Below are 24,974 nucleotides of genomic sequence, written 5' to 3'. Positions count from 1 at the left end.
GTAAAACACAACTCTAAACTTATGATGACAATCAAAAAGGGCACAGACAATGAAAAAGAATAGCAGAGAGTTGCAAGATCTAATTTTATGATTCAATTATCTTTTGTGGAAGAAAAAGACAAAATAATGTCTGATATGTAATGCATGACCTCTAGATAACCATTTAAAATATCTATTATTGTTTCAAATACGTCATCACATACAAATACATTACGTAATGTAACTCTTGCACAATGAGGCACTTTGACTCACCTGGTTCTGGTTGGCACTCAAACCATTGACTAGCATACTAGCACCAGAATAGCTCCCTGCAGACCCTGTGCTAGCCATGCTAGTATGAGACACGGCAAGAGTGTTCATCCCTCCGCCCCCTCCCTACGAAGATAGAGCATCTATTATCAAACAATCTAAACAAAACAATTAATGACATAGTGAGAGACATATTGGCCAGGTTGATCACAGTATCTAGTCATAAAGATATAATTTACTGTATAACATGTCAGAATTTGAATGAAGTAGTCAAAACTATGACTGTACAATTACTCAAATCTAGTTTCTGAGAACAATATAGCACAAAAAGACTAGTCAGCATGTTGTGCTTGTCAGTTTGGTCTACTACACACTCGTGCTGTTTTTAAAGGGGTCATGGCATGGTTTTTTCTTTTCTTTTATTGTGTTCCCTTAGGTGCAATTATAGTATTACTATAGTTTTTTGGACAAAAAACATTTAAAATTTAGTGATTTATGACCTTTTCCCACCCTGTTTCTCATGCTCTGATTCAAACAGTCTGTTTTGGGGGTGTTTCCCCTTTAACCCTCAGAGGTCGGAGATCACGCCGGCGTGATCTGCTCGCTTTTTTCCTTATGAGTTGAATTGAGACCCGAAATACTCTTTTGAATTTGATTTTACAAAACAAGTTTCATACATCAATCGATTCTGTTAAATGTGTATTATTTTTGTGTATACTCACAATAAAAACAAAGTGCTGTGCTTTTTGCCAAATAAAGAAAAATAAACACGAAGCGAGTTCTGCCTTCTCTCTGCCAGTGTAGTCCATTCTGAAACGCGTCCGAAAATGAACAATAACTCAGCGAATACTCAGTCAAACAGGCATACAGTCACACAGGCATGAAGCTTGAATTCTCTTCTTTTTAATGAAGTAATTTATATAAAAAACAAATATTCTCATCTTGTGAAATCTGTATTAAAAGAGAGCGATTCCAGTCGAGCTAATTACATCTAATTCAGATGTAATGTGACTCCGCCCACGGAGAGCGCACGCTATTCAAACTTAAATGACTGAGGCAATCCGCGCAAACCTGTGAACGCCCCCATATCAGCGCGAGAAAACACAAGTTTATTCAGATCATTACTTGTTTACACCGTCTTGCAGCTGTGAGGAATAATAATGGAAAATGTCCCCCAGAAGTGCGGGTATATCGAGGAGCGAGCTGAGGAATACTAGTAAGTTTTTTTCCTTCTCACGTGAATTTCTTCACGTGGGTTTCTGTTTATGAATGAATGAACGGCAGAGATGCGCGCTGTTTACCACAGCTGGCAAAGACCGTTTAAATTTAAATCGCGTGTGTGAATGAATGATGATGTTTCAGCAAACTGTATTGCTATACTGAGATGAGTAAAAATCGACTGAAATATGTTGAAATAAAATGTAGGCTATTTGTATAAGCAACGTATTAAACTGCAACAATAACAATATGCCCTAATATTTCATGAAAACAACGTTACAGTCAGGCGAAATATGAAAGTAATGAATACATAGATAAAATGTAGGCCTATAATCATTTTCTTTTTTTACAAAGAAAGAGTACACTTGAAATATTGTTGAAATTGTAATATTGTTGTAATTGTAACCTTTTTAATAAAATGGCAAAACATATTTACAAGATAGATGTAAGCAAAATCTTAAATGATCAATATAAGTCTTCTTCTAAATATCCTTTGTCCTTGCATTGTGGCTCAGTCAGTGTCACACCTGAATGAATGGCTAATTATGCAGAGTCATTATGCAGAGTGGGTGTTCTAAGTTGTAAACCACTCCTCGTTCACGCCTCCTCGCATATTGGCTTTCCAAGCAAAACCTGTTTTACATCAATTTAAATCAATGTATGGTTTTATGTGAACGATAAAGCAAGACTATTTTCACATGATTTTGAAGAAAAAACACTAGGCGAGGACATCCATTATTCAAAAGTCTTATTGACACATATTTACTATGTGTTTTGTGGCCTTATTTCAGAAATTTTAGTTTTTAGTTTTTTCAATAACCATGCATAAACATTATTCTCTCAAAAATGAAAACATGTACATACACGTGGCTCACATATTATGGTAGCCCTGTTTGTGCTTTATAGAGTGAATTTACACCTTTGCCATTAATATGTTTATAAGCAACTGAAAAAAGCACAAATGTCAGGGCATGTCAGAACATCTCAAGGGCCCCAAAAACAGCTCAGACCCCAGAGGGTTAAGAGTTCAGTGTTAACACCCACTGTTATGATTGGATAACGTCAGTGCCTATGCATCAATTGTTAACGCCCCCTTTTCAAAACGTGCGGATTTTGCGGAGCTGTGTTTACCGTTACCATAGTAACGGGTGATGCGTGCGAGGCGATGGCGACTGCAATGATGTTTGAGTCGGAATCAGAGGAAATGAACAATCAACACAACTAAGAATGCATCTGCCCGTCCACATAGAAAGTGTGAAACTATTTTGTCAGTTTAACAGCCTACATCTTTTAATAGCCTACGGGGCATGAACATGACGGTTATAAAACAATAAGTAGGCTAAAAAACACGGTGATTATTCATAATGAATTAAACTGCAATTAACGTTTTAAAAAAAGTTTTAAAGGAGAACTCCGGTCAATTTTAACATTGAGCTCATTTTTTTGTACATTTGGAGTGCTGTCAATACAGAGAACAACGACAAAAATCGGTGTTGCCTACACCGAGTTATTCTATTTTTAAAATCTGCACCCTGTTGACTTCAATGGGGCAAGTACTAAACCTGCTTTTAGCCTCTTAACATCCTTGATGTGTCATTACAAGTGCACAGAAAATGTGAGTGATTCCTTCTGAGTGAACACGAGTGGATCTGACTGCAGTAGATGTGAAAGAAATGTATAAAAATTATGTTATTTAAGCCAGCGCAAATACCTTTGTTTACATCCTGTTTTCGGGTGAAGTCCAAAGTAGTCGATTGCCGAGTTCACGCGCATAGGTTTAGTTACCTATGATCACGCGCGTGAACTCGGCAACACCGATTTTTGTCGTTGTTCTCTGTATTGACAGCACTCCAAATGTACAAAAAAATGAGCTCAATGTTAAAATTGACCGGAGTTCTCCTTTAAGTTTTAAATAGCCTACATTACTTACAGTTTGCGTCGCCGTTGTGTAGCCCAGAATAGTCCACAAGGCCTTATCTTGTACAAAAGTTTTCTGGCAAAGCCAGCATCATACTGCGATTGTTCTCAACTGTCACTCATCCTTGAAATGTGGAGAACACACGCTTAAATTAACACTGCCGTGACTGGGACGTCCGCGAAAAATAAACTGCATCCATCTTCCCCTGACGTCTGGATCTTTCAGCAGCGTATATTATTCAAACATGTAGTTTGTCCACAGCAAGGAACAGCACATCTGCGTGACATCGCAATCCTCTTGTAAATAGACCCACTCGCTGCACGTCGACTGAACACATGTGAAGCGCGTGACAGATGCGATGATGAAATGAGGCTAGATATATTGCGCTTGAAGCGTAGTTGTCTACGCTGGAGGCGGTCATATGCAAACGACTGCTACGTCACTTCGTACCGTGACGTCACTTCATACCATGGATCCAGAACGAGCTGTATTTAGAGCTTGATTAAATAAATGATTAGCTTATAATGGGGAGGACGACTTAAGCTATGAAACTTGCAGGACGTTTTAATGGCACAAAGACCTCTTATATGCCAAAAGATCAAGGCAAATTTGGTTTCTCATGTCATGACCCCTTTAACGTCTGCCGTCGCGAACTTCATCTCCAGAGCTGCTCTGAGAGTCACTTCAGCAGCATTTCACCATTTCATTTGAGAAAACTATCATTAGATAGACAGAAACTCAAAGGCCTTCACTAAGGCCCACCAAAATAAAAGTTTGGTTTAAGAAATTGTGACAGACATATATTCAATTCAACTTTATTTCCAGACTCAAGATCCATTAGAGAAAAAACAAACATCAACCTACACACAGTTACTTCCACGAAGAAAAGTTCGCAGAAAAGTGGCTTTGAGCCAAAGAGTTGTATTTGATTGAAACGAGAGCGCGCGTCAGTTGCGATACATGGATGTGCGCTGTGTTATAATGCGTTGCTATTGACAACGGTCATTATAAAGGCCCTTTCACACCGGATGCGTAACGAAAAAGCGAATAGTTCGTGTGCGAATAGTTCGCGACAAAACCCATCACATGAGCCGCGTAAACACGGTCTCTATCTCTATCTTTGACGATTAGCTTTCTATCCCAAATGTAGTTTAGCCTGCTAGCCTACACAGCACAGAACTATACAACAACTAAAACTATCACACAACATACTCACAGTCGTGATAACCGAGTTGGTTGGCAATGTTACGCCACACGATCATTGTCCTTGTAGTATGCATTTGGCTGAAGCCTTTTCTGTCGCCGCAAAAGAAAGAAAAATTCGACATCGAAACAAAAAAAATAAAAGTCGTTTTTTTCGCCGCAGCACATTCGCGTTCGGTGTGAAAGCACTCATTACACAAACAGCTGATCAAAAAATAAAACCATCGCGCGAATTATTCGTCCGTCAAAATCGCGTCCAGTGTGAAAGGGCCTTAAGGAAGGAAATGCCACAGAATAGAATCTTGCTTGAAAAAGTGCATAGAGCTGCTTGTTTTATTTGTTGTTTGTTGATTTGCAAATATTAAACTGTTTTCAGTGTGAGCCATCAGTTCTTTTTGAACACTTTCATCTCGTTTTAACAAAACCGTGATATTGATAATCACGATCATTTTGGTCACTGTAATCGTGTTATGAAATTTTCATACTGTCCCATCCCTACATACAATACATTTAAAATAGACAATTATGCCAATACTTTCTCATAGATGAGTGGTATCGCACCACACTTTGCTTAGCATAATAGCATTCTGAGAATTATCCAGGCGGCAACTAAATTTATACATCAAATTTCTCAGTAAAGCCATAAAGGTTTATATTATTATTATTATTGTACTTCACAAAGTAATAATATTTTTTTTTATGAAACACCAGACCATTTTTAACCATGTTTTAATTTAAACAGTAAACCTAACAGTAGAGAAAATAAAAATCAAGGTAACACTTCAGTTTAGGGTCCAATTCTTACTATTTACTAGTAGCTTATTAGTACGCATATTACTAGGATATTCACTGTTTATTACTTATACTTATAAAGCACATAGTAATGCCTTATTCTGCATGACCGTATTCTACATCCCTTAATCCACCCAATACCTAAACTTAACAACTACCTTACTGACTACTAATAAGCAGTAATTCATATGAACAAAATCATATTTCAAACCAAAAATCTAATTAGTTAAAAAGTAATTTGATTACATATTAAATATTATTAAATATTAATTACACTTAAAATATTATGAATTAATTTGATTACCACCGTTTTTGAGAATAATTTTGTGTGAACTGTAAAAATTCAGAAAAAATTTGACTATTTATTTAAAATAAATCAAACGTTTCTAAGGGCCCATATTGTTACAATTTTAATAAATGATTAAATTGCAAAGATTTTATGAATTCATATGATTAAACATTCCTTTTAATTATTAATTTGATTAAAGCCCAATCCAGAAAAATTAAAACTGAAAACACAGAATTTGGAAAACAATAAAATAATTTCATAGGGCCCTAATTATTATACTACATTATATTATGTCTGTCATTTCCAGCGTGTATATTATAAATTATTTGAGAATGTTCAAGAGAGCATCTTAATCTGTGTCTCAGGACCCGATTCTGTGCTTATGTACTTGTACTCATAAAAATGCTCTGATACCAAAAAAATAAAAACCACGAAGTGTGTGTACAATATAGTGTTTGTGTTCAGACAAAAATACAGACAACAGAACAAACAGAGATATGGAGATATCAGGGATTAAAGATGTCTATGAAGTAAATGCATCTAATTAACAATATTATTAAGCATAAATTCAATATTTACGCCTGTATAGCTGCTGTGAGCGAGCATAGACCCTTTCTCATAGACAGTCGCTGAAAGGTTTGTATTTGCATGGATGTCAATAGCAAAGAAAGTAAAACGAGGAACATATTACTACTTCACAGTAAAGAGAGAGAGACATAGTGTGCGCTCTTCTGTTGCATGCGCTTGATTTCTTATCACTCATCAGTGCACGTAAATTATATATTGTTTTAGAAAAAGCACATGTGCAATGAAATAGACGAGTGCCAAAAATAAAAGTATCGGACTTTCCTAAGTAATAATTAAGACTTTTAATACTATTTTAGATATTTAAGACTTTTTATGGGCTTAAATTCTTAAAAGTAAATGAAGACATTAAGGACCTGCAGGAACCCTGTATTAGATTCTGTTCATACCATCATCAACAACAACATTTATTTAAACACAATATGAATTGATCCAAAGTGCTGTACAGTGAATAAAAATATGATTTAAGAGTAGATTTAAACGTGTAAAATGAAAGAGCAGACCTCACATGACATCACATCAAATGAGACCATGACAAAGCTTGGGCCGGGCCTCAGAAAAGGCCCCATCACCCTTTGATTTGAAGCTGAAGCTGGAAAGGGCCGCGCATGTGCAATGACGTATGACATATGATTTGCAGAACAAGACGCAGCTGTTGTTAAGTAACTCGTTATTCTAAAGTTCTCCTCATCGTCTGTGAAGTCAACGTCAACGCTTAAATACAAACATAAGGATTTTAAAAATCTACCCTGAATTTAACGGGAAGCCAGTGAAAGGATGCTAAAATAGGGGAGATTCGGTCCCTCTTTTTAAACCCTGTCAAAAGTCTTGAGGCCGCTGTGGCGTGATTGATAATGATTTTTATTTTATTATGTGTGGCGGCAGTCGACCGTGAGAGGCTGCCGTCTTTACTTTCGTTTTGTATTTGTTTATTTATTAAAATCTTTTGAATGTTCCCCGGTTCCCGCCGCCTCCTTTCTATAACAACGAACTGTGTTACAGACGCATTTTGAACAACTTTCAATTGTGATAATGAAGATTGAGGGAGACCAGAGTAAAGAGAGTTACAATAATCTAAGTGTTAGTCACAACTTCTAAATCTTTACCTGAAAGACGACGCTTCAAATTTGCAATAGATCTCAAATGGAAAAAGCTTCCTCTAATAACAGCACTAATTAATTTATAAAAAAATAGTAAAGTCTCAAAGATCACTCCAAGGTTTTGATTTGTTTGCGTACGCTGGTTGAGAGAGGACCTAACTGGGCTTCCAGAGCGGGGGAGGAATTTACAGGACATTTTTTATCCTCTACCAAGCACAAATAATCACACAATGATCAGAATAGATTTTTGTACATGCACACACTGCACAAATATAGTTCCTGCTGTTTGCACATACTATTCTCCTACACTGCTTCTTTTCTTTGTTTTAAAGAGACTTAATATTAATCTATTCAGGTCCTGATTAGGAGACTGCAAGCACCGTTATGCCGTGCATATATATTTAATATAACAGTAAAAACGCTTCTTCCCGCACCCAAAGTAAAGTGTCTGTGGATGAGAGTATGAAGTGAGGACAGATGGGACGTTGTTCTGATCCACTTCACAGACGATGAGGAGAACTTTAGAATAACGAGTTACTTAACAACAGCTGCATCTTTTTCTGCAAATCATATGTCATACGTCACTGCACATGCGCAGTCCTTTCCAGCTTCAGCTTCAAATCCGATGAAGTGTTTATATGTCGTCTCGATCGGTTTAGAAAAGGATTTTACATGTCCTTTCAATCCGTTCAAAGTTTATTTCGGATCGAGCTCAATCGGATCGATTAAGGCGTTTACATGAGGGCTTTTCAGTCCAATTGAGCCGTCAATTCAATTACTAACGAATTGTTTGTTTGCATGTAAACTTAGCCAGAAGTGTTGCATGATATACCGGTACTAGAAAGGTATCGTGATACCCTGCTATTAAAAATGGTACAATATGAAATTGTATTAGTACAGGCTCTTTAAGAATGACAGCACTCTAAATAATAAGAGCAGTATTTCTTAAGTTGCGTTCCTGTCACATCAGGAGTGTCACGGTGTGTGTGCAGAGCTCTGCTTCCACTGTTCACGTTCACTGAATAAATGTAATCTATTGATTAAGAATCAGTCTATAGTTCATTTATAGAGTGAAGACTAGGGTTGTGCCGATAGACGATAGTATCGTGTATCGACGATAGACAGAGATATCGCCGATGGCAGATGCCTTTGACGATATCAATACGATAATTGGCTCGTTTTCCCATTAATGTATTAAATCATTATTATTATTATTATTATTATGAAGCTAGTATAGTTATTAAATTAATTAGGAACTACAATTATATTTGCCTTGCCTAAATTCATAACGACATCACCACATAACCACACTTGCGACATCACCGACGCGCACGTATGAGGACTCCTCAAAGAAAATGTTTTTAAAACAGACTAAAAAAACTACATCCCACAACGAAATTTAATTGCAAGGTGATCCATTCACATATTCACAACACAAACAGGCGCATCATTCTTATACAGAGCCAAGATGAAGACGCGGTATTCGTCAGTATTTTGTTTCCATAGCACATTAACAACATATTTAATGACACTAATAACACTAAAAACAATACAATTACAAAATATTAATTATAATAATATCAATAAAATTATATAGGCCGCCTAGGCCTAATAAAAGTCTTTAGTTCACGAAGCATATCTGTGAAACTCTGCCATCTGTGAAAATCACAAGCAACTTCAAACTTGTTTAATAAGAAATATTCTTCAAATTTTTTCACTGTCAATAATGTAAGTCCACAAGAGAAATATTAAGCCAGTAAATTGATAGTTGCTGTATCCACCGTCGTCTCTGAGAGAACGTGCCGTTAATGCAGTGAAAGCTCAATCCGTTTCTGCTTTCATTTGCAGGGAATGAGCGCGTTTACATGCACGTTATTAACTCGATTATGCTGAATAATCTAACAATGCATGTGGTCATGTAACGCATTAACCCGTTTTCCTTTATCAGAGTCAAGTCAGGTTTAAGTATAACCGATCGACTTTTAGATTTTTGCCTCTGATTTCTCCCGGCATTTAAAACCCGCGTTATTTTGGCTTATTGAAGTGCGGTGCGCATAAGTGAAGTGCATCCAGACAGAGAGAGCACATATATCGCAGACTCCAACACTTTTTTTTGACCCAAGAAATTAAAACGTGTTCTCCTCTCGTGCAGAAGTAGCCTACAGGCAAAATGCTGCATCTGTAACGGCATGAGAGGATAAGTGTGTCCGTAAATTTCCCGCTGACATGTTGAAATACTCTGAGTCAGATACAAGAATGATTAGGATCTTTTTTTACCTCACTATACCGGGAAATAACCTGATTTAGCCTATTAATAAACACTCCACCTTTGCTAGCAAAATAGAGAAAAATTCTCATATTTAAAACGAAGTAATAAAACAAGCAAATTGATGAGTAAATAAGCAAGTTAATAATCAAATAAGTAAGCCCCGCCCCCCTCACGATAATATCGCGTATCGCCGATCTCACAGGCTGACGATAAGACGATATGAAAATGGAGCATATCGCCCAAGCCTAGTGAAGACTGTATGTTTCTGCTACAGTAAGTCTATTTAACAGTTGCATTCAACAAAGAAATTAAGCACTGTTTATTTTGTACCTTATAGTATTTGTCATATTGTTTGTAATTTGCTTTTTTGCTTATTTTTAATAACAAAGATAAAATAAAACTAAATATCTATATTGTAATTATAAAATTACATTTAAAAAAATATTAAGATTTCATGAAGTAAGATTTTGGTCATCCCAACCTGTTAACATGATTTATAATAATGTGATTGTTGCAAACATCTATTAAGGAAGTTTATAATAATCAAGAGGAGGATATGGTCAAAATGCAGGGCAGGAACATTCTGGTCAAGCGAGTTATTTTCATTTAGTTATTAATTCATCTCGGAGCGCGCGCACAGAATCCTGTCAGTAGAATTCAGTTCTCTTGCGCGACTAATCGTGCTTTTAATATTTCTTTTCAATATAAAGCACATCCTGCTCTTTTCTTTCTCATTCATTCATTCATTCATGTTTTGTCATTTATAACTTTATATGACTATATAACTATATAACTGAAATCTGCGCGGATTATCAAAAATATGACACATTTATAGGACATAAAGGGTCTCTGCAGCAAAAGTGAAAGTACCAGCGGGTGAAATGTTTCGAAATGTCTCTTTGCACAGCAAAGCATTCAATAAAAGGATATATTAAAGTTTATATAGTCTACTTTTACATTTTCCACCCACTGGCAATATTTGAAAAATGCTAGAAAAGTGTGCAGACCCCAGCGGAGATAGAGGGGACGAACCGTGAGCGGGGGGGCGTGCACCTGAGACCTGCTGTCAGACTCTCTAAAATGGAGAGTTTGCTCACAGGGTCGCAAGACGACGTAAAGTACATGCATCTGATGAGTTTTATTGAGTTGATGTCAATAGCGCGCGCTCTCTATAGGCATTTTCATATTTTGCCGCTATGTGAAAAAATCCAGAAAAATGCGCCGACGTGTTTGTCGACCCCAGAGGATTAACTTTAGCCTAACCATAAATTGTGATTAAAATATATATGATCACTCACATCAAGACGGCGCTGCGGTGGTGGAGTCCACGCAGGATCGAGGAGCAGCGTTTGGCACTAAGTCGCTTTTCAGCGCGAGCTGTGTGGAGAAGCCCATTTACACCTCTATTGCGTTGGAGAAGCAATCCCGCGTAAAATGCAGGTTTCACACTCACGGTCTTCCAGGCCAAGTGCATGTAAACACTGGCGCCTAATTTCCAAGTCTGCTGGAAAGCTATGCAGTCCAGCAGTGCTGTTGCACCCAGCAACACTACACCTACGTACCCTCCTGCCCACTGTACTAAATACAGATAAATCTACGCTAGCTCGTACCAAGGGCGTGGTGAGCTGGAACCTGCTTACGTCACCTGCCACCGCAACATCCAATAGGAAAATTCAACTGCAGTAGCCACCGTTCAACCTTAAGAGGGCAGCACTCAGACGTTTTCACACCAAATTAAAACACTTTGGGCCCTATTTTAACGATCTGAAACGCAAGTGTCAAGCGCAAAGCGCAAGTAACTTTGTGGGCGGGTCTTGGCGCTGTTGCTATTTTCCCGGCGGGATAAACGACTCTTGCGCCCGGCGCAAATCTAAAATGGGTTGGTCTGAAGTAGCTTCATTATTCATAGGTGTGGTTTGGGCGTAACGTGAAATAAACCAATCAGAGAGTCATCTCACATTCCCTTTAAGAGCAGGCGTGCTTTTTCCATAGCGGATTGCTATTGTAACGGCGGATTTGCCAGGCGCACGCCAGGAACGGTTCACAGCCGAGGAGAGCAACGCTCTCGTCACGGCCATAAAAGAGAGAGAAGTTATTGAAATGGAGAAACCCACCCAAATTAACTTCGGTTAAACAGGCGTATGATAATTTGGGTAAATGTGTAAGCTAGATGTATGCTTTTATAATAAATTGCCCGTCTATCTATCTATCTATCTATCTATCTATCTATCTATCTATCTATCTATCTATCTATCTATCTATCTATCTATCTATCTATCTATCTATCTATCTATCTATCTATCTATCTATCTATCTATCTATCTATCTATCTATCTATCTATCTATCGTAATAATGTATGATTTGCAAAAATGAAAACTGCTGCTTCTGTGTAGATGAGAGAATCAAAGTGTGCACACACTATATTGATTATGGCCAAGCATGCGCCCTTAGAATAGCATATGAATAACATGCGCAACGCGCCACTGACTTTAAACTATTTTTCCTGGTTAGTGGCGCAATTGTTTTCTAAACCTGCAAAATAGCATGAAGGAACGTTTGCGCCAGAACACGCCTCCTCTTTGTGCTGAACCGCCCCCGGGAGCGCAAGTGTATTTCCTAACTTACCGATGTGCGTCTCTGGAGGGAAAAGCGCGCTTTGCGCGGGTGCAAAATAGGAATGATACATGCGTCGGTGGACAAAGTCAATTGCGCTGGGTGCAAGATAGGGCCCTTTATACCCAAATGTCAAAAAAGTTACTCGAATCAATGAACAGCACTAATAAAGCCCCATTCTTACAGATCATTAACTAAAAAAAGTTGGCTTAGGGTTTAGTTACCCTTTAAACAAGCTGCAGCTGCTTGAATCCCAGTGCAGGAGCTGGAGGTTACAACTTACCACAGAAACTCGTGACACTCGCGAACAGCACTGAACACGCACTTTTGACTTGAATATTATTATTATCATAAACTTTTCATTAACTTCGGTAGGCTGTACAACAAGGGAATTGTAATTAGCTGCTTTTTCTGCAGAGAGCCGATCTCTGTTCATGTGTCTTAATTTTTTCGACCTTAAAAAAACGTCTTAATCGTTCGTTGGTTAAGGGTGAGAGACCTTGCAAGCCACATGATTTTTGGCAAAGAGCCAGGTGTGGCTCACGAGCCATAGGTTCCCAACCACTGGTGTACACGAATCAATAGATTAAATTACGTGACCATTTCCCGAACTGCCGTGAGACTGGGCTGGTCTGACAGGGTGGGGGGCGTGGCATCACGATTGTGGCTCTCCATCATGTTGTCGTTCAGGCACAACCCTAGTATCGATTCAGAATCAAGCCATTTTTGTCTGGTATCGTATCGAAGTCATAATTTTGGTATTGTGACAACACTAGCAGGCACTGTGTGCGAGTGAAAAGCAGAAGTGTCGTGTGTTAGTCTCACCATGTTCTGTGGTTTGCCCAGCAGCATGTGAGCATTCACAACCTCCAGCATATGTGAAGTGACTTCATTCATGTCCTCCAGCACTCGCACGCTGAACGCAACCAAAGACCTGTTATTCTGCAACGACAACCAAAAGTTTCAGTTTGACACTTAAGTGAAGGTGAAAACACAAAAAAGCAACAACTCAGTCCACACTTTCATATGTAAAAGCACTATTATGCACGTTTACATTCAGTTCTGACCTGAAAAGAGCGGAGGTTGCCGGAGACTTTGACGTAAGTGCTTGGAGGAATGACAGAGTTGTCCACACCCATGTCCTGGAGAGATTTAGGAATAAATGTAGGTAGTTAACTTTTTGATCAGTGAATTTCCATGACTTTTCCACGCATTTTTGGTTACTAAAAAAGGACTTTTAAAGGGTCATGAAACACAAAAAAAAACATTGAGATGTTAACAGATATGTACAGGTTGTACATCACTGAAAATGATGACAAATGATGGTTATTTTTTATTTTTTTTTTAAATGTACAGCCATTTAATTCTTCCGGTTTAAAAAGGGACGTTAAAACACGAAAGTCACGAAAAATTATAGGTATGTGTGTTCATTTAGAGTGGTGATTTGCTACATCAGTTTCTGAGCTTTTCTCTGCATTATTTGTAAGAATGAACTCTCTTAACTCAATCACTGTGCTGTATTATGAAGGAGTATAATAACAGAAAAGTGTTCTTTGCATGTCCTCTACGATGTGGTCAGAGCCGGATTTGACTACCAATATGGAAGTCGATATTAGATATTAGAACATATTTATGACTATCGATATTAGATATTAGAACATATTTAATATGTAACACACACGTCAAGAGAGCGGTTTATGCAAAGAAAACTGCAATGTTTAACAACACTCACCGCACAGATCATAGTTCACATGTGTCAAAGCAAGAATGTTTCAAGTTATCATGGACATATTTCATATACTCTTGTGCTTTAGACATGTATGGATGCACACCTCATCATGTCTTCTTCTCTTGAGTCTTTATCAAATCTGAGGTATGAACAACCAATGCTAAAACAGGGGGTTTCATGACACTTTAACAATATTTTTATAGAGACAGACAATTTGTAACTCATTTAACAGTGTAACAAGCTATAAAAACTTCCATGACTTTATTTACTAATTTCTGTGGCCTGGAAATCACATTTCAATATGATTACAACAGAATCAACGCTGGAAGGCATCTGAACAGGTACCTCTGTGTCGATCCACTGCTTGACGTCCATGGGAGCCGCAGTCATGTCGTCCACCTTATACTGGATGTTGATCGTGGATTTATCAGTGCTTCTGATAACACCAACAATAGTTACCTAGAAAGTGTCAGATAAAACATATTGATGGATGAATTAGTGTATTAGCATGTTGCAACTATTTCCGTATTTTAACATTATGGGCCCAGGGGTTTATGATAATGTTCAACTCACTTACACACAGAGAGATATTCAATCTTGTTTTTGGGATTAATGTGACTTCTCACATTTATAACTTCACTAAGTTAGTGTATTTTCTCTTTTGCAAATGTAGTGGGTCTAGTTCCTGATATCTATTCATGCCTCTAGTCTGCAGCAGTGCAGTGTTGGTCTTCTCATCTGTTATAGAAATACATCTACCTATAAGATGGATTTGTGTGTGTGTGTGTGGGGGGGGGGGGTGGATTCAATTCTTAGATGCATCGTGATGCGGATGTGGACGATTCTGAAATAGATTCACAAACGTCAAATGTATAAGAATGTTGGTAGATTTACAATGCTAATAACCATGGAAACGTGTAATTTCAGTCTGTAAATATCTCTAAACAACACAATGCAAGCACTAGTACGACTTTCTGTTAATAAAGTATCTGGTAAGAATCTATTCTATATTACCAATGCATTACCAATCACATTACACATTAATATAAATAAATAAAACAAATATCATGTCTGAAGTCAAGTGAATTACGGGTCATTGGAAAGGCGTCCAATCACAACTGACTTCCGGAAAAGGGGAAGTAACCAATGACATTTGAGGTTATTAAAGGGCACCTATTATGCCCCTTTTTAGAAGATGTAATATTGGTCTTGGGTGTCCCCAGAATGCATTTGTGAAGTTTCAGCACAAAATACCCCACAGTTAATTTATTATAACCATTTGAAAATGTCATTTTTGGGGCCTGTTTTAAAAAAAGCTGTTTTGGCGTCTACCACTTTAAATGTAAATGAGCTGCATATCCCCGCCCTGCTGCTCTACCCAGATGATGAAGAGAGTCTGGCACAGAATAAACACGAATGAGAATGGACTAAACGTCTCGGAATGGTTATTTGATACATGTATGTACTTACAAAGTTTTAATCGCGTCCCCTTTGCCATTATGGATGTGCAACACACACACACACACACACACACACACACACACACACACACACACACACACACACACACACACACGAACTGTGATAACGTTCGCGCAATTTTTTGAACCTGCACACACACACACACACACACACTACTGTGATAACGTTTGCTAAGTACAAACGATTTTTTTATTTATTTCTTAAGGGGAGGGAGATAGACGTTTATATAGCCTACTGTCTATGGAGATAGAGCAGACCTTAATTTATTTACATTTGTAAATGCTGCAAAAAAATGCCTACGTGACATAAAACTGTCTGACGTTGTTTGTTGAGACATCCTATGACGACGACAATAAATAGCTTTAGACGCATTTGATGTTGAACTGGCTGACATCGATTGAAATGACTTTGCTCATAAATCATAAAATACACTTACTTCTTCTGGAGATGACGTTGGATCGCGAACAGTAGGCAACGATCCACACTTGAGGATTAACTTTGACCCTCGTTCACTAAACAGTCAGTCAGAAAATGAATCTCGTATTTAGGAAGTTTAAGTGGTGCCTTTTCTTCATAAATAAAATCCATCCGCTACGTTTTCAGTGGCTCTGATGTCAGTGAAGACTAGTATGTCCATTCTTACATCCCACAACAGAACACCTACACTTCTTAGGAGACATTACCGGCTGTCGTTAAAACAATGGAGGATGCAGATCACCGAGGGCGGGGTCTATGCCAAAACCAGATGTCAATCAAATCACGTGGGTGGGGCTTAGCTCATTTCTACGTCACAGTGAGGGAAATCTAGAACAGGGTGTTCTGAGACAGTGCTTATGATTTATTGAGATAGTAAAAAAACTACTGGGTGGATTTTTATCATTCTAGGGTGGTTTTGCTCACACACTGCCAACACACATTTATGTTCAAACACCATGTAAAAGTGAATTTTGCATAATAGGTGCCCTTTAAAACAGTAAGTCCCGCCCCTCGACTGCCAAAAATAAAAGTGTTCGAGCGAGCAAAAGCAGCAGGCGAGAGGAGATCAAGCGCGAGAGCGTGGGGAATGATCATACGCGCGCGCGCGCGCGAGGGCTTGTATTGCGTGCAGAGGAGATGTCATGCGCGAGGTGAGGAGATGTTATCCTCTCGCGAAAGTCATTTGCTGCGCGCGCCAGCATCAGTTGTGCGCTCCGTTAATTTTGTCATTGATTTGCCGCCATAGACACCCTCTTCGTTAAAAGCTAACGTATGGAAAATTGTCATAATTTCATTGTGGCCTTTTTTCTATTTTTGTATGAGAGCTGCTTTCTGTGTTGTTTAGTTTTCACATCAATATGCTGTAAACCGATCTGTTATACGCACGTTATTCGTAGGTTTACTGTACGGCCCTCCACAGGCACAGTGTGTATCAGTGCAATGCCAGTCACTAGTTCCTTTTGACTGTGCTCTACTTTTTTTGCATAAGCCGTTTATGATTGTGGTATACAGCAACAATTTCAAGTCATACGTCTTAGACTCTTTATTTAGTTGTGTATAAGAATGGCTTTGTGTGTTACTAATTATTCAGAATAAGCGGAAGTCCACAAGCATTATTGTTGTATGAAAGCTGCTGGTACATAATTCTATATTTTTTTATGAAAGCTGTTTGTGATTTTGTTTATTTTTTGTCTGCAGTGTTATATTGCTCATTGCACATCACAGGAGGATGTTGGTTAGAAGTCTATTATTTTATGTTAGAGATTCAGAATATGCTGAAGTTTGTATTCATTTACTAGAAGTATGCTGCTAGAACAGGCACACATTTCTTTTCCAGTTGGTTCTTTGCAATGTTGGGACGTATGCTGGCAAATGTAACCTTACAGCTGACTTGCCAAATCACTTCAATTTGTTTTATTAATAAAAGATATTGGAAGTAATATCTTTTAGCATCGCAGCCCTCTGAATCGTAATCGAATCGTATCGTGAGGTGCCTAGAGATTCCCACCCCTAGTGTGTGTGTGTGTGTCTGTACTTGTACAACTATCTTTGTGAGGACCAGTTTGAGTTTTAGACCATTGGAGTGAGGACAAAGATAGTAAAGTGAGGACATTTTGGCCGGTCCTCACTTTCTGAGAGCCTTTAAAGGCCTGTTTGAGGGTCAAGACTTGGTTTTAGGGATAAGGTTATAATGAGGTTAAGGGTCGGTTTAGGGTCAGGCACTTAGTTGTGATGGTTAGGGTAAGCGGCTACAGATTGCATTATGTCAATGAATGTCCTCAAAGATAGATGTACAAGAATCAGAGATGGGGGACTCGAGTCACATGACTTGACTTGAGTCAGACTCGAGTCGCAAATTTAAGGACTTGAGACTTGCTAGACTAAATTAAGAAAATGACTCGACTTGAGATCCAATGACTCGAGACTTGGCTTGAACTGTATGACTCGAGAATGACTTGATATACATTTTTATATAAATCATCGCAACATCAATTGATGAACAAAATGAAAGCAACGGAACCATGGACGCCAGTCATCAGATTCTGCGCGATTGCGTCTAAAAGTAAGGCTTGTTTAACCTGTTTGTTATAGTTAATTTGACTATCTTTAAATCTAGAGAGAATATTGGTCAAAACAGCATGCCTCTTTATACACAATTATGTTTTCAAATGTAGCTTAATGTCAATATTCAAATGATAATTAATGATGGCATATGTTTTGTATAACATTTGCCACATTTATTTCCAATCATGCTTTAAAGCCAAATATGTCGTTCTTTCCAATGACGAAAAACAACATAGAAAACTGTTAATGTTTTGTCGTGCTTAATGTTTCTCTTAAAGGTCCCATTCCATGGATTATTTTATTATTTTATAATGTTTCCTGGGGTGCCCTTATAATGTTAGTATGTTTTTTAGATCAATTTTTTTATAATTTAGAAATATAAGGCATTTTTCCTAGCCTGATTTCATCACCTGATTTGAACGCTCTGTTTGAAGGGGCGTGTCTGCTGTGAGACTTCAGCGTAAACGCCCTCTGCTGTGATTGGCTGACATGCTTGCGTATGAAATATCTGACATTACATGTGGAACTATCTGGAAAACTTTTACTATTACAGCTATTATACGTTTTACTATTACAGCTATTATACTTTTTTACTATTACAGCTAGCGGGATTAACGAATCGTGAGAAGTTTTTTAAGTATTTAGATCTATTTCAGTCACATAAAAGGTTGCAGTGATGAGCATTGAGCAGATGACAGTCTGTTGATCGCGTGAAAAAAGATCTTATCATTGCAACGCAGTTTCTGCACTCACTAATGATTTCACCAATGCAAACATGAGGTATATAAATACAGTAAGAGCTTTGTTGTGCAGTGTAACAGCGTCATTGATTTCATAACGAGGTTTGGCAAGTGTCCAGATAAACTCGCGCTGTGTGATTGACAGCTTGGGCGATTGGAAAGGCATTGTTCTTTGATCGCTTTCTGTATATTAATCACAGTTTAAGTAAGATTATTTTCATCCTAGAGAAACAATGTGAAGTTGATCGCTACTTCCATAGTAAATCACTACTTACCGCTTGCTGGAATATAGTTGAAATTGTCCCCTTCGTCAGTATGAAACGCCGAGAGAAGCCTGCTTGATATTATCCCAGGTTAGAAAAACAGTCCGTGGTGAAATGGACAGAGCAAACTAACAACTTCGAATTAAACTTTTGCGGTATCCGATTATAGATAAACATCAACCACGTCTGTTGACATTTCGCCATCAATACGCCTGTATTCCTGTGGGCGGAGGTTAGTCAAAATACGGTTTTAATGACGTCATTAAAGGAGGAAGTAGAGGGATATAGTCCAATCCAGCCGTTTTTTGTAGGCGACTTCTGTTAAATAAAATATCTCGCTTGGCATTGAACTTTGAGCTTTATAATTTTACAGATATTATTTATACTCGAACAACATTACACACTAACTAAAGTTTGAAACATGGGATCACGAAGAACGGGACCTTTAAAGCAGGGTTAGATGTTATCGGGGGTTGGGGGCAAAATGCCAGCAGAATTAATATGCACCCAAAATTCAAAATGTGGTGGAAATAGCAATGCGCCTTGAAAAAATTCTTCCTACAATAATTGGGATCGATCAAACAGGATTTATACAGGGTAGGAATTCATCTGATAATATAAGGCGCCTTTTAAACATTATCTACGCCTTTAAAGGGAAATCCATAGATGGGCTAGTGCTGTCCTTGGATGCAGAGAAGGCGTTTGACCGTATTGAGTGGTCCTACCTTTTCTTTGTTTTGGAAAAATTTGGCCTAGGTGAAAATAGCTCAGCCTCTAGCTGAAGCAATCAGATCGGCAACATCTATTTCAGGTTTGCAGATAGGACATAAACATCACAAGATTGCGCTTTATGCTGACGATGTATTACTTTTTTTATCTGAGCCCGAGAAGTCAGTTCCCGCTCTGATCGAGTTGGTCAACAAGTATAGTACCTTTTCTGGTTATAAAATTAACTTAGCTAAATCTGAAGCTATGCCTTTAGGTACTCTCACTTTCATACCTAATATTACACCCTGTTTTCCTTTTAAGTGGTCACCTCTAGGTTTAATTTATCTAGGTATTTCTATCTCTTCGTCCCTGAAGCGGATGTATGAATCTAATTTTGTTCCTTTATTTGAGAAAATGCGGCAAGACCTGGAACGTTGGAATTCCTAGGTCGGATAGCACTTGTAAAGATGATTGTTCTACCAAAATTATTATACCCTATTCGGATGGTTCCTATACTATTCTCAAACAGGACATTAAAGGACCTGAATAGCTGGCTGACTTCCTTTATATGGAGTAAACGTAAGCCTAGATTAAAAATGTCAGTACTTTATCTTCCAAGTTCTCATCTGAAATATATTGCAGATTGGGTCAGGAATGATTTTTCCTCTACTTGGTTGGATATCGAATCTTCCTTTTCACAATTTCCTTTAAGAGCCCTTCTTTTTATTAAGAGTTTTCAAAAAATAAAAGAGATATATGACAATCCAATTATAGTAAATACTCTAAAAGCATGGAGATCAGTATGTAGGCTTGAAGGTAGATCTAATCTGACTTCTTTCTTTACCCCAATATTAAACACTCCTGATTTCACTCCAGGAATTTTGGATGATGGTTTTAAACGATGGTGTTGTTTCGGTCTTAGTAAGCTTGGGGATATTTTTTCAGACAATAAATTAATGTCATTTGAGGAGTTAATTCAGAAGTATCATTTGTCCAAATTAGATTTTTTTCCGTTTCCTCCAATTGAGACATTATATTACTAATAACACAACACTTGTTAGAAATTGTGAAATTTCATCTACTGAAAGGTTATTATTTTTATCATCAGGGAAAATGCCTCTGGGTAGGATTTATCGTTCGGTGTGCTCAATCTCTTTTACTGATACACAGAGTATTAAAACTAAATGGGAAGAAGAGTTAGCTACTGACATTGACGATGAAACATGGGAAGCCATTTGGTCTAATGCTAAAAAAATATCTGTTTGTACACGAATGAGAGAAATACAATTAAAAATCATTCATAGACTCCATATTTCCCCTAACCGCAGGCATTTTTTTAACTCCTCTTTATCTCCTATGTGTCTAAAATGCAAAATTGAAAGAGGTACCTTAACACATTGTCTGTGGTCATGTAACAGACTGCAAAGGTATTGGTCTCTGGTGCTAGGGGAAATGGAAAATATCTTTAATATTCAGCTAGATTTTGACCCAGTCTCACTGTTGTTGGGCATACCTAATAGATGCATTACTTCGTCTGCTAATAAGAAATTGTATAATATTCTATCCTTTGCTGCCAGGAAAAATATTTTACTTAACTGGATCAGTGATAAATCTCCATCCCTTAAAGGAGAACTCCGGTCAATTTTAACATTGAGCTCATTTTATTGTACATTTGGAGTGCTGTCAATACAGAGAACAACGACAAAAATCGGTGTTGCCTACACCGAGTTATTCTATTTTTAAAATTTGCACCCTGTTGACTTCAATGGGGCAAGTACTAAACCTGCTTTTAGCCTCTTAACATCCTTGATGTGTCATTAGAAGTGCACAGAAAATGTGAGTGATTCCTTCAGAGTGAACACGGTGAATCTGACTGCAGTAGATGTGAAAGAAATGTATAAAAATTATGTTATTTAAGCCAGCGCAAATACCTGTTTACATCCTGTTTTTCGGTTGAAGTCCAAAGTAGTCGATTGCCGAGTTCACGCGCGTGATCATTGGTAACTAAACCTATGCGCGTGAACTCGGCAATCGACTACTTTGGACTTCAACCGAAAAACAGGATGTAAACAGGTATTTGCGCTGGCTTAAATAACATAATTTTTATACATATCTTTTAAATCTACTGCAGTCAGATCCACTCGTGTTCACTCAGAAGGAATCACTCACATTTTCTGTGCACTTGTAATGACACATCAAGGATGTTAAGAGGCTAAAAGCAGGTTTAAACATTGCCCCATTGAAGTCAACAGGGTGCAAATTTTAAAAATAGAATAACTCGGTGTAGGCAACACCGATTTTTGTCGTTGTTCTCTGTATTGACAGCACTCCAAATGTACAAAAAAAATTAGCTCAATGTTAAAATTGACCGGAGTTCTCCTTTAAAGGCTGGCACAAGATCATTTTTGAGTTGATTCCCCTGGAGCGCCTTACTTATGTGTTACATGGAAAAACGGGCCAATTTTACAAAGTCTGGACCCCATATCTGGACGCTTTGGAACCTTGTCTTCGCCCTATTATATTACAAGGAACAATGTAACTGTAACTTTCTGGACATTTAACCTTATTTATTTATTTATTTATTTATTTTTTTGTCATCCTCTTCATCTTTTGGAAATGTTATTTTATACATGCTATAATGTTGTTGTTATTTTCTTTGCACAAATCTGCCTTATCGTATGGTCCTGTTTTATTTAAAAATCTGAGTTTTTTTTTTTTTGGGTGGGGGGGGGGGGTTGTGTTTGATGTCTTGTTATATTTGTATCTTAATAAAAAAATAAATAAACATAATTATAAAAAAAAAAAAAGTGGTGGAAAAATTGCCCTAGTATGAGTTATTTTTATTATTAGCTTATATGATATTAAAAAATATTTCCAGAATATTGGCGCGATTGCAAATGTGATAATGATTTTATAAAACAGTTCAGTAAACAAAGAGTGAATATTGTGATGTGACATTTTAGACAATATTCCAAATATTCTGTTTTTGCTCTATTTCTCCAATGACAATAGTTCCAATCAAGCCACAGAAAGAGTTGTGTGTATTTGTGATTCAGTGCCCTAGTTGCTTAGTTCCAGAACGAATCTGCCGTTTTGAACAAATCAGTTGAATGAATGCTTCTATGACTCGTGCATTAAGACGGTGATTTGGCGCCACCTATTGGCAGTTTTAACTTCATAATTAAAAATATATAACTTATATATATAAAGGGGATGCCAGTTTGAAGAATGCCATTTGGTGGCATAGGAACCATTATACTTGAATTGTGAATTGTTTAATACCTTTTAATGGTCTTCTGTTTGAGGCATATTTATTTTTTCATGCTTTAATGTTTGCCTAATTTCAGTTACATTTACATTTTAGGCTATGTAGTTTGAAATTTTAGATTTTTATTGTGGTAACCACTCAGCTGTATGTGGAAATGCATATTTAAAAAAAAATGTTGCATATAAATCCACAGTCCACAACCTCTGTAGTTTTAACTTATTTTAATATATAAATTCAGTGAAATCATCAAACGTTTGTATGACTTGCCAGTGACTTGTGACCCAAGCTACGACTTGACTTGCTTTTCACAAAATTGACTTGGACTTGCTGGAGACTTGAAGGTTAAGACTTGAGACTTGCACATGTGTGACTTACTCCCACCTCTGACAAGAATGTGTGTGTGTGTGTGTGTGTGTGTGTGTGTGTGTGTGTGTGTGTGTGCTGGTGCTCTTATTTCTGCCCTTAAAATCAAATAATGAAACAGTTGTAATGTCAAACTGAATACATTTTAAATGTGTTAAATCCCATCTCATGTTGGCAGCCTATTTCTTTCAAACATTTATGCAAAAATACTTGTCAAAAATTATACAGATTAAAAGTTACATTTAATAAAATAAAAGAGGTGTGTTTGTTCTTATCTTTTCTGGTCTTCTGGTTAAAAGCATCAATGCTTCATCTGGTGTCTCTCTCTCTCTCTCTCTCTCTCTCTCTCTCTCTCTCTCTCTCTCTCTCTCTCTCTCTCTCTCACTGCAGCATTGTGGTATTTTAAGGGTAGTTGTTTAGAGAAGTGGTTCTCTGATAGATACATGCATGTAGATCGCCCTCAGGAGGTACAAAGAACAACCACATACAGTCTATTTACATTTTTAAAGACTTAAAGATGTGTTTTATGGGCATAACCGGCCTAAACTAGTGCTTTGCCTTGATGCTTATTGGATCACTGACACTGACGAGATTAACCCCTTAGGTATCGAAATTTGGTACCGAATGACAAGACGTTTTTTGATACTTGATAGTATCGAGGCAATTCGGTCGTAAAAAAATATTTGCAGGCTTTGCCAAATCGCGGTTTAATGTCGATTAATCGTGCAGCCCGAGTCGATTCTGTAACGGGCGCCACTGAAGATAGTGGAAATGACCTTAGAGGACTACTACTTATTACTGTAAGATTTATTAATAACCTTGTTTCTATGTTGACTGTACAATATAATGGACTATTTTTCTAAACAGAAGCTAAACAATAATTTAAGCTTAATTTAATATTTCACGTCCATATTTTTATTTATATGAGTAACCGTGTAATAAGCAGGATGATGTACGAAAATAAAGCCTGACAGAATAATCTGGACTCCAATATGGAGCAGAGATACATTTCCTTTATTAAGTTTGTTTGAGTTGAAATGAAAAATGTGGACCGGCTTCGTTTTTTCTGTGTGTTCAGCTGTGTTTTTCGTTGGCTCTAGTCCAGGGTTTCTCAAACTCGGTCCTGGAACGCCACTGTCCTGCACAGTTTATCTCCAACCCTGATCAAACACACCTGAGCAAGCTAATCAATGTCTTCAGGATCACTAGAAACTCACAGCTAGGTGTGTTTGATCAGGGTAGAACACAAAGCTAAAGTGATGAAAGCGAGCTAAGTCGTCAAGACGGCAAAGACAGAAGATATTCTAATTTTACGTCATCTCACCTGAGCATCACAAGGCGTGAATATTTTCATAATGACATAAGAATAAAGAACGTGATCAGCGTGACTGATATTCAAAACGGTAAGCAAGCGCTGCTTTGTTTATGGTTCGTATATATGCAGTCCTAGTTTGGTTAGTATTGGTTAGTATGGTTAGTATGGTTTGTATATATGCAGTCCTAGTTTCAGTATAGATGAAAAAAATATCTGCTTCGAATATAGATGAATAACTCTGCTTAGATAGACAGCGTGTTTGGTGTGTCCCTACCTTTAGACATTTTGTGAGCTTGTGTTCAGACATCAGACTCACCTGTGCGATCTC

The 24,974-nt window shown here is 37.6% G+C and overlaps 1 protein-coding gene across 1 annotated transcript in view; it reads right to left on the bottom strand.

Annotated features, from left to right (window-relative positions):
* The window catches only part of rpa2 (replication protein A2), a 38,192-nt gene that overhangs the window by 11,212 nt on the left and 2,006 nt on the right, over positions 1-24,974 (bottom strand). The window contains exons 3-7 of the mRNA XM_081389291.1: positions 24,963-24,974; positions 14,312-14,425; positions 13,305-13,379; positions 13,063-13,179; positions 253-375 (exon numbers count right to left, since the gene is read on the bottom strand). The exon at positions 24,963-24,974 is cut by the window's right edge and continues 90 nt beyond it. Of these exons, the coding sequence (XP_081245417.1) occupies positions 253-375; positions 13,063-13,179; positions 13,305-13,379; positions 14,312-14,425; positions 24,963-24,974 (441 nt within the window). The remainder of the gene's footprint in view (positions 1-252; positions 376-13,062; positions 13,180-13,304; positions 13,380-14,311; positions 14,426-24,962) is intronic.

Source organism: Scardinius erythrophthalmus (genome assembly GCF_964197995.2).
Source record: "Scardinius erythrophthalmus genome assembly, chromosome: 16".
Classification (NCBI taxonomy): domain Eukaryota; kingdom Metazoa; phylum Chordata; class Actinopteri; order Cypriniformes; family Leuciscidae; genus Scardinius; species Scardinius erythrophthalmus.
Note: the sequence above shows the minus strand (reverse complement) of the source record. Positions and strands in the feature narration are given on the sequence as shown.